At 50.1% G+C, this 12356-nt stretch overlaps 1 protein-coding gene across 4 annotated transcripts in view; it reads right to left on the bottom strand.

Annotated features, from left to right (window-relative positions):
• Nucleotides 1-12356, bottom strand: part of PRKAG2 (protein kinase AMP-activated non-catalytic subunit gamma 2) — a 269309-nt gene that overhangs the window by 81775 nt on the left and 175178 nt on the right. For all 4 annotated transcript variants that reach the window (XM_012806513.2, XM_023514443.1, XM_023514444.1 and 1 more), the window contains exon 4: nt 2373-2572. In XM_012806513.2, the coding sequence (XP_012661967.1) occupies nt 2373-2572 (200 nt within the window). The remainder of the gene's footprint in view (nt 1-2372; nt 2573-12356) is intronic.

Below are 12356 nucleotides of genomic sequence, written 5' to 3'. Positions count from 1 at the left end.
TTAGCATTTGCTAGACCTGAGCCTTTGGGTGAGTAACTTTATGCAGTTATCTCGTGTTACCCTGGCAACAATGCTGTGAGCGATATGCTATAGTCCCATTTAACAGAGGCCCCGCCGTGGAGCACCTTTCCATCAGCCTATGAACATGCCCAGTCTCTCTCACCTTGTAACAGAATTGCCCTTCCTGCCCGCCCCGCCCCTGCCTTAGCCCTCACTCTCGTCTTCACGCCAGTCTCCATGATAGAGCAGAGATAAAACATGGGCATCTGCCCATACTCTGATGTCTGACACTTACTCAGCAACACTCTGCAGCTGGCTTCTGCCCTTGGGTTACAGAATTGGTGACAGTTTCATCATGATGGTTTCTTAAACAAAAATTGCATACAGTGAAGGTCTGTTGCACAGCTTGGGATGCCCTTTATTGCCAGCCCCACTTTGGGGAAAAGGAATCACCACGCATTCTGCCTCCCAGTGCTAATTAACTCTAGGGAGGATAGGACACCAATATTTTAACCACTACCACTTGCAGGGAGAGGCAAGTTGGTCTTCTAGGGTGGAAAAATTTGAGATGAATCCTCAAGCGGCCTTGTCATGATCAAGGGACACAGAATTCACCAGAGAAGGGTTATCTCCTATCAAAATAGAGCAAGATAGCACACAAATGGAAATTTCTATTTTTTACCCTACTCTCATATGCCTGCGATTGATGACTGCGGCCAGGGCCCTGTGGATCTTCAGAAGCAGATATTCTACCCGTTAGTTTTCTTTCCCAGTGAGGGCAAGAGGCAGGACACTCCCCCAGCTGCTGGAGCTCCAGGGTTCTACTTCCACAGGACTTAACCTGTGTTGGGGAGATTCGGGCTAGGAATTACCTCAACTGTCTCTGAGTGCTCAGCCAAGTGCCCAGCAAACAACAGGGCCCCGGGACACAGCTGCCGCAAGATCCCTGCCCTCCTGGGTCCCTGAAGGCATGGCAGAGGCAGGGCATTTATCATATTAAGAAGATCCAAAATATTTCCCGTGGAGCTCAGCTACCCCAGGGAACAGAATGAATAAGAACCCTGAACACCCCGGCCCCTGCTCAGGAAGATGGGCCAAGTGTGCCATCTGTGTCTCTTACTGGGGCTCTGCCCTCTTTGTGTTCACCTAGCCACACTCCCAACAGTGCAGGGCACAGGAAGAATGCTATTAGGATACCCTTGTCCACAGCCAGGAGAACCCATACTCTCCGCCCATCCCCTCCAAACACAGAGGGCACTTGTGTGAGCGCGGGGGCCCTTATGATGCTCCCCCACCCGCTGTGAATCAGTCCTCTCTGCCTGCAGCTCCTACTGCTTGACCCTGTGCAAATTTTTTTTCTAAACTATTTTTAAAGTTTCTAATCTGTTGTGACTCACAGACTATGGAACTGTGAGTTTGCCATTTCTGGGCAGATAGCTTTAACATCAAGACCTTATTAGGTTGTAACTTGATCTTTAAAATGGCAAACCCTATAAAAACAAAGCAGTGCATATAAAAGCCTTCCCTGCTTCTCAACCGTCAAGTCATCTGAAATATTTATAGATTTTAAAGTGCTTGTCTATCTTTAAAAAAGGTGTTATTCAAAGTAACAACCTTGAAAGACTGGTTGGTGATTTTCTTCCTTCTTTTTTCTTTTTCTTTGGTCAGTGATTCTCTCCCAAACATTGATACCAGGAGAAATAGGAGTCTAGTCCATTGATCCATTGGCAAGACAGTCCGCTTTAAAACAACCTGAACACCGGAATTTACTGCTCAATTCACTGAGTTATGCTACTTTCCAGGACACGTTATGAAATGAGTATTCGTTATCTATTATCTGTTGGTACATAACGAATCACCCAAACTCAGTGGTTATAACATAGTAATAATTCATTATCTGGCCTGGACTGAAGGCTGCAGAGGTCTCTGCCTCCCTGTCCCGCTCCCCTTTCAGGGGCTCCCTTTTCTATGAGAGCGTCCTAAGGCACATGATGCCAGACTTTAAATCCTATAACTCAAGAATAAAATTTCTATTTGTTTTACTTTTTCTGCTTTGCCCAATTACTCGGTACCCCAATCAAGGTAAATTCTAACGTACCTTTTAATGGATGGTTTTTAAGAAGAAGCTGAGGGAACAAACCACTCCTTTTTCTGGTCATGTTCCAGATGGACGAGATGTTGCCACTTTCCATTTGATTTCTACTTGCCCACTGTGCCCTCACCATTTTTTTCCCTCAGCCTATGATGTGTGATAAAATGTACCCCAAATGCCAGAATAGCACAGTGGCAGCTGCAGCTATGTGCAAACAGCTCCCGCCCGGGGGCAGCCCTCTCACCGCCCCACCACCACCCAGCGCAGGGCCCGCACTTACATAGTGAGATGGGGACACCGGCAGAGGCCTGGACGGGCTCTGGAAGGAGGACAGGCCGAACCTCTGGCCTGTGTCAGGAGGGGAAGAGGCATAGATGCGATTCTCTAAGCGCTCCGGCTCGTGCTTGTAGGATTCCAGAGGAAACGTGTGCTGCTTGGTCACTTGGGTGGGTGTCGATGGAGAGGAGGAGAGGCCGGAGCCTGCGGGAAGAAAGCCCAGAGTGGTGAGGGGTCTGGTGCAGGGAGGCAGAGAAGGGCTCTCCCATTGCCCAGTGCCAACAGCCTCACGTGGCAAAATCTAAGTGATTTGACTCTGAGTGCTAAGAAAAGTTTCAGACCCCTATTTCTAGTCTCTTAGAATCATCTGTGTCCAGAAATGCCCTCGTTATCCAACTTGGGGTGTATGTGTGGAGAGGCAGAGGGGGAACGCTCACACAGTCAGAAGTATCTGAGTGGAGGTTTACACGCACGCACGCACGCACGCACGCACGCACGCACGCACCGGAGGCTGTTTTCCTCCATGCAGTCACACACCGTTTGATCTCCTCTTTTCCCCTCCCTGGCATGGGGCGAAGAGCAAACGTCCTGGTCACATCCTTACTGAGGTCACATATTGGGAAGTTCACAGCATGTACTACAGACATAGGTGAGCACTGCAGCAGCGACAATGACAACGTACCTGGAGACCCATAAGACATGGGCTGTTACCACAAAGTGTGCAGCGTGAGTGTGGTTGCTGTAAGTCCCCAGTAGTGAGACTCCACTATGACCATAAATGCCAAGGAAGGAGGCCAAGGTCTGTGTGGATCTTCTCTCCCTCTCCATGCACCCTTTATGGGGGGAGTTTAGGGAGCTATCAAGGGAGCAGTATTCTTTTCTAGGGAGGCCCCTAATAGCATGGAGTGGTGCCGGTGGGAATCTCTGCTCAGAGCTCTGGGCTGCTGGGGAAGGAAGCTCTCAGAGGAAGGAGGAGACAGAAAGCTCCAGCACGCCTGTTCTCGGGGGACTCAAAAAGCCCCCTAACAGCAAAGCCCCAAACTCTTTTGAAAAACAGAAGGCTTTTCCCAAAGGTCCGAAGCGGCCAGACTCCATCCAGGTGGGCCCAGGATGAAGGAGAGAGAGACAGAGAGTTGTAAGCCCCCGGTTGTGGTCTGCAGCCCCTGGGAGGGACAGGGGCCTGCAGGCAGGGCCGCAGAGGGCCCTTCTTGGGGAGGCTCCGACTCTCCCACAGCCCCATGAGGACCAAGGACACAAGCCAGGAGGGCAGGCAAGCCCAGGGCCTCTCAAGGGCTCCTTGGGGGAGGGGGACAAGAAGGCCACTTGGGCTGATTTGTTTGCAGAGAGGGTCATAGGTCAGGTCTTGGACCCCCCGAGGTGGGACGGTGGAATGTCCTTCAGTGACTCTTGCGGGCAGAGTCCTCAGCAGAGGCACTGCTCTGGTCCCCATAGTACACCTCAAACACACCGGATCCCTCATGGGAGTCAGGTAGGGAATGTTCTGGTCCATACTGTCCAGCCTCTTTCTCTACAGGACACCCCCCCCATCAGTGGTCCCTCCCTGGGACTGTGTCCCTGCTTCCCATGGGTGTGTGGGACCCTGATGGGCAGGACAGAATAGGATCTGTCAGGGGACACCACATCCTACGGACCAGTGACAGCAGCTCAGGCAAAACTCCCTGGGGCCTGGGGTCTTCGTGTGTGAGTGGGGCTGGCCCTAGTGGGCTCTAATTCCTCCTCAGCCATGTCCATCCTCACTCAGGGCACAACCAAGGATAGTGCTCCATGCCTGCACTTTCACCCACTCCCCCAAGCACACTTTCTGGCCCAAACTGCACCCAGGCAGGATTTGAAAGGCCCGGAGGAACCAGGAGTCTCTGTGGAGCCTTTTGGCAACGCCCACTAACACTACAAATGTGCTTGCTTCTTCACCAGACAGTTGGTTTCTGGGACTTTCTTCCACAGACATATCTGTATAATTGTTTAGCTGTGAGTGGATGGTTACTCATTACCACGGCAGAGCCTGGAGATACAGATGACGGTCAAGAGGAAGAGGCTACATTGATCGTGGGTGTCCCAAGGCAGCCACGGTCCCTGATGGAACATGACAAGCCTTCTCATTCATCTCCAAGACAGAGCAGCAAGTGCAAAGCAAACCCAGAGCCATCTGCACGGAATGATACCGTTTGTAGTTTCAGAAAAAGAAAAAGCGTATCTATATTCTGTCTGTCTGATTATAGAGCATCTCAAGAAGGATCTGGAAGCACTGGCTTGTCTCCAGGGAAGGGAACAACTGGCAGAGAAAACTTTCATCATATACCCTTGTCTATTTTTTCAAATTTTTTATCATGGGAGTATATTGTAATTTTCTATTCAGAAAATTACTTTTGCAGTCGCCGTTCTGCTTTTGAGCCAAGAAGCTGGCTGAGGCCGAATTTAAGCCCCTCTCCTACCGGTCCAGCAGCCGGTGGCAGGTGTCTGCCCCAGGGCCAGGGCTGGTCCTCCTGAGTCCTCCCCTCCCTCTCTGCTTACATCCCTTGGTCTCTCCCTTCCAGATGCTGTTCCCTGACAACACCTTCAGGGAGGGAACCCAGTTGCTGCCAGGTAAGGGGCCCTCACAGCCAGTGAAACTCCCTGCTGGTTCTTTGAATGCAGAATATTCATCTTTCCAGTGTAAATAATTTAAAGACATTATGACTGTGGCTCAGCAGCTTCCCTCCATCCCCACAGAAGGCAAGAGAGACTAGATGCAGATGACAATGGCGCCCAGCCCTCCATGGGCCTGGCTGCCCCACTCTGCGTGAGGAGGACTTGAGAGGGCTTTTCTTTTCTTTTCTTTTCCTCTTTTCACTTCAGTATGTGGTATGTTGTATTTTCCAGTTAGTTTAATGCTTTAAAGTTCAAGGATGTCTCTGCTTTCAATTGTACATGGGCCTGAAACATCTTAGCTTTTGGCAAGCAGGCAGGAGACTCAACAAAAATCAAAATAGGAACAAGGCAGACTAAATGCAGGGCACAGCTGTAAACATGTTATACATTTGAAAATTACAACATCAGGGCGCTGGCCACACACACTGGGGCTGCTGGGTTCAAACCCATAGGCCTGCTAAACAATAATGACAACAACAACAAAATAGCCAGGCATTGTGGCAGGTGCCTGTAGTCCCAGCTACTTGGGAGGCTTAAGCCCAAGAGTTACAGGTTGCTGTGAGCTGTGACACCATGGCACTCTACCTAGAGCAACAGCTTGAGACTCTATCTCAAAAAAAAAAAAAAAAAAAGGGCCTACCACAATTTCTGAACCTGAGACTGATAACAATAAATTATTTATATATATGTATACATATATCACATATAAAAAAGTTGGTTTAGACTTGAGTGGGCTTTCCATCTGGGGCTGGGAGCACCTCGCTTCTGCTGGGATGGAATGATTCTCCATTGTCCTCTCACTGCAATCTTTCCAAGTTCAAAACGTGTAGATCTCTCCACTCAGCCTCCCTGCCCCCTCCCTACTCCCTTCCCAAAGGTGGTGAAAACAGATGCCACTCTGGACTGCAGAATGGGGGGGTAGGTTTGGGGGGAGGGACAGGTAAAATGCCAGACCTATGGCAAGACTCACTATGGGCATTTTAGGATTATCTGTATAGCGTATGGTACCTTCCTGCCTGGCTATTTTGTTGTTGTTGTCATTGTCAATATGCCCTCTTGGCTGGGGTGTGGTGGCTTATACCTGTAATACTTGCACTCTAGGAGGCTAAGGTGGGAGGATCCTTGGAGCTCAGGAGTTCTAGATGAACCTGAAAAAGAGCAAGTACCCCATCTCTACTAAAAATAGAAAAAACTAGATGGGTGTGGTGGTACCTGCCTGTAGTCCCAGCTACTTGGGAGGCTGAGACAGGAGGATCACTTGAGCTTGGAGAGGCTGAGATTGCTGTGAGCTATGATGATGCCAGGACACAAAACCCAGGGCAACAGAGTGAGACTCTTTCTCAAAAAACCAAAAATAAATAAATAAATGCCCTCTCTTTTCACATGTACCTGATTTTATTTATTTACTTTTTTCAAACAGTCTTACTCTGTGACCTAGGCGGGAGTGCAGTGGTGTCATCATAGCTCCTGGGTTCAAGTGTTCTTCCTGCCTCAGCCTCCCAAGTAGCTGGGATTACAGGTGCCCCGCACAACGACCAGCTAGTTTTTCTACTTCTGATAGAGAACATTTTTAACAGGCTGGTCTTGAACTCCTGGGCTCAAGCAATCCTCCCACCTTGGCCTTCTAGAGTGCTAGGATTAGAGGCATGAGCCACCCTACCTGGCTGATACTTGAATTTTTTTAAAGGGGGCACAGTGTTGTGGCATCAGCACCTGTTTTGCACAGAGCCTTCCTGTTTACAGAGTGCTCCTGCTCTCCTGCTCCATGGGCCCCTCACAGCCACCCTGTGTGTGTGGGGAGGGTTGACCCTCTGTTTAACAGATGAAGAAACTGATGAGTAGAGACAGTTGCTACTTATCCATGGGCCTTTACCAGTGAGTGACTGGCAGGAATCACACCTCAGCTCCACTGTCCTGATTTGGAATCCCAAATTCTTTCTGCCACGATTAAACTGGAATATCAAGAGAAAGACCAGGAAGATTTAAAATCACATTTCAGCTGTGTGAAATGCTTTTCCAGAAAGTGGGGTTTCACAGGTCACCAGGAAGGAGAGCTGGGAAGGCCCCACTGGGAGCCTTCAGGGAAAAGGAGGGCTGCCGGGGTGCAGAGAGGTCGCGTGGGCTTGGGACTCTGCGTGTGGCTGTGGGTGGGCAAGGACAGGCTTCCTGCAAAGTGGGGTTTCTGCCGTGCTAGCCAGAAAGAGCCGAGATGATGATGCACAGAGAGACTTCACTGGTGCTTATGTGGTCCAGTCAGCAGGGGGAACCATCTTATGCAAGAGAAGGGGAGTTAAACATGAGTTCCTAAACTTCTTTCTTTTTTAATATTGGTGTCACAATTCATCCATAAAGGGGGAAGTGGGGCACTGCTGACCCAATCCTGCATCGTTTTTAAATAGACCAATTTATTCCCCAATCATGAGGTCAGTTCCCATGCTCAGGTACTTCAGCAAATGAACAGGCAGATCAGCACAGCAGTACCTACCAGGCCCTGCGGGCCCTGTGCTGCAGGTGCCGAGGGAGGGTGTGTGGAGATGAATCCGGTGCAGGCCCACCCTGCAGTCTGACTTCAGAAAGTGGGACCAATACAAACCAGCCCCTCTGCACCAATGCAGTGCTAGTGCAGTGACCCAACTGCAGGGGGAGCTCAGGAGGAGGAGAGGCTGAGGCCCAGGGGTGGGAAGGAGGCAGAGAACCACCAGAAGGAGAAACGGGGCCTTGACCCTGGAAGAGGAGACGGTCTGCCCACAATTCAGGCGCCTTCCTAAGGTCCCAGACAAGACTGGGCCCTGGCCACAGTAACCCAAGAAGGTTCTGGCCACAGGACAGACAGGTTCCCCCATATAGTTTCTCCTGAGAAGACTTCCCCCCTTCTCCTCTTCTCAGGGACTTTGTGCAGGACTGCGTCAGCCCTGGAGGGTGAACAAGGCCTTTGATTCTCCTGGGGCGGCAGCCAGGCTCAGAGAACAGGCTCAGTGAGTGAGCAGAGGCCGCTCTTGGCAGCCACACAGAACACCACGAAAGGGGCTCCAGACTCCAGGGAGCCGAGGGCTGGTGACTTCACACAGCCTGGTTCTGCTGGCAGGAGCCGTGTCTAGAGAGAATGGGGAGGAGAAAGATCAGAAGTGCCGTGGGAAGGAAGCGAGGATAGACGGGCAGCAGGATGGCGTGCAGGTGGAAATAGAGGACTGCACATTAGGAGACCCAAGCGCTAGGCTTGGTTTACAGCTGACTGGCCACAGGCCCTTGAGCAAATAAATCCTTTTCCTTGGCAAAACAAAAACCCAAAGCAAGTAAACCAGATAGCTGCACCCCTCTGTTTTCACCATCTCTTCTGCCTAGGGTCCCAGGGCCTGGCTGTGGGGCTGCAACAGCTGCCTGGCCCTCCGGCCCCAGAATGGCTTCAGGCAGTGGGAGGCACTGGCAGGAGCCTAGTGTAGGGGTGGGACACAAGTCTGGACGTGGATCTCAAGCCCTCATGAGCTCAGTCAGAACCTCTGTGCACTATTTGGAACTCTGAGCTGCCTGTGGGCTTTCTGTGCTGACTAAAGCTTTTTGTGCTATAGAAAGCAAAGCACTGAATGGCAGTCTGGCTGGTGAGATCTTAGGGAGAAAGACCCTATTGGTCAGCACCCAGAGTGTGCTGAGCTGCCTCTGGCTGCTGCTGCCTGCCTGAGGAGGGTAGGAGTTCAATGTGCCTGAGATGCAAATTGGAGCTCAGCCCTGGCCAGCTCCAAACCTGTGGTTCCTCTGCCGTGATGCAGCGAGGAGGTGAGAAATACCAACCTACCCCATGTTGGCAAGGTGGGGGTCTTCCTCTAGGCAGTCCTGGCCACAGCCAACATACTGTCCTCCCTATCATAGTTGGCCAAGGTACAGACCTTTGGGCGGGTCAAGGCCAGACCAAGGCTAGTCACTGTTTCTCCATTGCTTAGAGACGGATGGTTTAAGACATTTGAGAGAGCCGGAGGTCACCAAGGTAAGTTCTAAGTGCCACACAGCTGATCATTAAACAGCACTTCACCATGTCACCACTTAGATGCCAATTCACTTCCTCTGTCACCCAGGGAAGGGCTACTATTTGGTTTGCCTAAGACAGGAATGCCCAACATGGAGCAGGCCTGCCTGGGCCCTCCACCATTTGCTCCCATTCCCTTCAGCCTGTAGTCTGAGTTGAGGAGCATTCCTCCAGACCACTTCCCCACCACCTGCTTTGGTGAGATGCATTCCAGAGTGACCACAGCCTATTCAGCCTGTCCCATTATATTCCCTATATCCTTCAACCTTCTGAATACAGACTCTGGAAGGGGTCTGTGCTCATGGGACTGTCCACCCTTAGCTTTTCCTTGGAAACTGCTGCTCACAGACAAATTTTGGTCTCAAGACCCCTTTACACTCTTAAAACATACATTATGTGTTTTAATAGGTAATAAGTTCATTATTGTTCTTTGTAAATGAATTACTATTTTAAAATTTGCTTAGTTTTAATTTCTAACATGATAAGTATTGATATAGTTGACCCATATAAACTACAGCTCTTTGGGATCCTAATTTTTTTGGAATAATTTCTCACCAATCTATATTTTTAAAAGAAAAATTTTAAAAAGTGTTAGCATTTATCATATGCTTTTTACAAATATCTTTAATATCTGGCTTACTAGATGATAGACTCATGAATCTCCTTCTGTCCTCACTGCCTAGTGAGAAGGTTTCATGCAAAACCCTTGGTCTGGGCTGTCCCAGCTCTCTGTCCCCACTGATTTGAACCCAACATACTGAGCAGAGAGTATCCAGGCTACAGGGACAGTGCAATACTCCCAGGTTGCAGTTCCCAAACAGGGCTGGAACTGTAAGACTCACGTGGGGGCCTTGTGAATACATGTTCTCCTAAGGCCTGGAAGATTCTGACTGAGTGAGGCTAGGGTAAAGTCTAGGATCTGAGCTTTCTAACGTTCTGCAGGTGATATGGATGGTCAGATAAGTTCTGGAATAATTCATTTAATCCAACTCCCTCTTTTTACAGAGAAGAAACGTCTAAAGCAGCAGTTCTCAACCTGTGGGTCATGACTCCTTTGTAACAATGAAAATACATCCTGCATATCAGATATTTGCATTACGATTCATAACAGTAGCAAAATTACAGTTATGAAGTAGCAATGAAAATAGTTTTATGGCTGGGGGGTCACCACAACATGAGGAACTGTATTAAAGGGTCACAGCATTAGGAGTCATTAGGAAGGTTGAGAACCACTGTAAAGTAACCTACAGTTCTCATTCTTCATGGCCACGTGGCCCTAGGGCCACAGCCCTCTTTCTCAGAGCTCCCTGATTTGAGGAAACACATTCTCTTCTTCCTGAGTTCAAGTCCCCTGGTCTGGGATGGAAATCACTCTTCCAGCGGCCAGGGATGGCCTCATGCAGAAGCTGCTGCTGGTGTCATCATCTCTAGACACCAGGCCAGTCCTCCCCTTTCCTTCCCTGTCTCTCTGCTCCTTTCTGGCTGGTGCTTCGAGGCCTGGCTCTGAATGCTGCAGAATCCTCTGTTCCTCACCCTCCAGGGGTCCTCCCTGCCCCACTCCAGCACAGTACCCTCCCTAGGGGTGGTTTCTGGCCTTTTGCCTCAGGATTGGCATGAACAGCTTTAAAACCAGAGCTCCAGCTCTGGTGCCACTGAGCTCCCTCTTAATTCATGCATTAATTTGGAATAAGGTTTGGGGCTGCAAGTTTTGGTTATGGGCTCTGAGAATCTGTCTCACAACCTTTTACAACTGATTCCATTCAAAATATGTTGGAAAATACCTGAGTCATTGTGGAGTCAAAGCATTTTGGTAATACAGAAGGTGAAAACTTATCTTAAAACAAACTTCTTTTAGGAGATTTTCTAGGGTTCTTATTCTCCAGAAGGAATCCAGGAAAAAAACACAGCTTTTCAGGGCTCTGCACACCTGGTATCATTCTTGTGTAGGTATTAATAAGTGGCTGGCTCTAGCATACGGGTATCTGCACAGGTAAACTGGCAATAAAAGGCAAAACAGAAATGGTGGGCCAGAGGAGAAAATGGGCATCTCACGGGGGCGAATTTCAGATTACCCCCAACAATGTGGTACTGGCCTCTGCTGTCTGCTCTGGCTGTGACCATTCTACCTTCTTCATGCTCACCCGAGGCTGGAGTTCTGCTTCATGGACCCAAAACATAACACTCAGCACTTCACTAAGCAAAAGGCAGAGAGCCTGTGTGTGAGGATGGCAGTGGGCTTAGGGGACAAGCATCTCATAGCCTCATTTCCAGGCAAGGACACACAGGCCCTGAGAGGTGAGGTATCCAGCTCACAACCAGCTCAGGAGCAGGGCCACAGCAGTGACTCAGGTCTTTGGACCCTAGTACTCCTGCCCTGTACCCGGGAGGTTTACTCCCTGGGGGTCCCAGAGAGGAGGCCGTTTGTGTAGGGAGCAGGGAAGAGCAGGTATTCTCACTGTGCGATGTGAGCACCCGGGGTCGGGGTGCCTGCCCTGGGCTGCCTCTCTGGTGTTCACCCTCCTTCCCACCAGGGCTCTTCAGCCGGCCCTACCCACAGGCTATATGGGGTGTGAAGTGGAAGGCCAAGGCCCCGCACACTGGATTTGGGAGGGGAGGGAGGAGGCAGAGGAGGAAGTGAGGTGGCACCTGGTTTCCTTCCTGTTCAGCCTGGTGACTCTCATTTCCTAGGAATGAGGGAGGGACACCAATTCAGCAGGAGACCCATGGAGTTTCATACTCTCAGGCTAACGCCACGGTGCCCAGTGGGCAGGGTAAAGGCTTTCTGGCGCTGGCTAGGGGGATGGATCTCCCAGGTGCCCTACCCTGCACATATGTGTTCTTAGATCAGGACTAGATTTTTCTGCAAGTTTAGAAAAGTAGCTTTAACCTTGATTTCTCTGAGATGCCTGTTTCTGACACAGAATCATTAAGGCACACTGTTCCGGCAAAGCCAGCCTGTCTAGTACACACAGGTATGGCCATGCTGGACAATAGCAGATCTGGTTTGAGGGTAAACTTGGAATTAACCCTGCTGAGACATGGCGAAGGGGAGGGTCCAGAAGCCCCAAAGCATGCTTCCTCCAGAGAGGCCCTTGTCAGCCAGGGTTCTGCCTGTCCCTGCGCTGACCAGGGAACCCCATAGTGGGTTCCTCTCCCTGTGTCTCCAGCAGACTCGGACACTACTCAGTCTGTTGCCAGCCCTTTTGGAAGTTCCTGGTTGTTGACCACTTGTTTGGGGAATCTTCCTTAGAAACTGGGGAAGAAGTGGGTCTTAAACTTTCCTGAGTCCTGGGATGCTTTGATAATCTAATAAAATTGATA

This window comes from Otolemur garnettii, unplaced genomic scaffold (assembly GCF_000181295.1).
Source record: "Otolemur garnettii isolate 467f Iridium unplaced genomic scaffold, OtoGar3 scaffold00053, whole genome shotgun sequence".
Taxonomy (NCBI): domain Eukaryota; kingdom Metazoa; phylum Chordata; class Mammalia; order Primates; family Galagidae; genus Otolemur; species Otolemur garnettii.
Note: the sequence above shows the minus strand (reverse complement) of the source record. Positions and strands in the feature narration are given on the sequence as shown.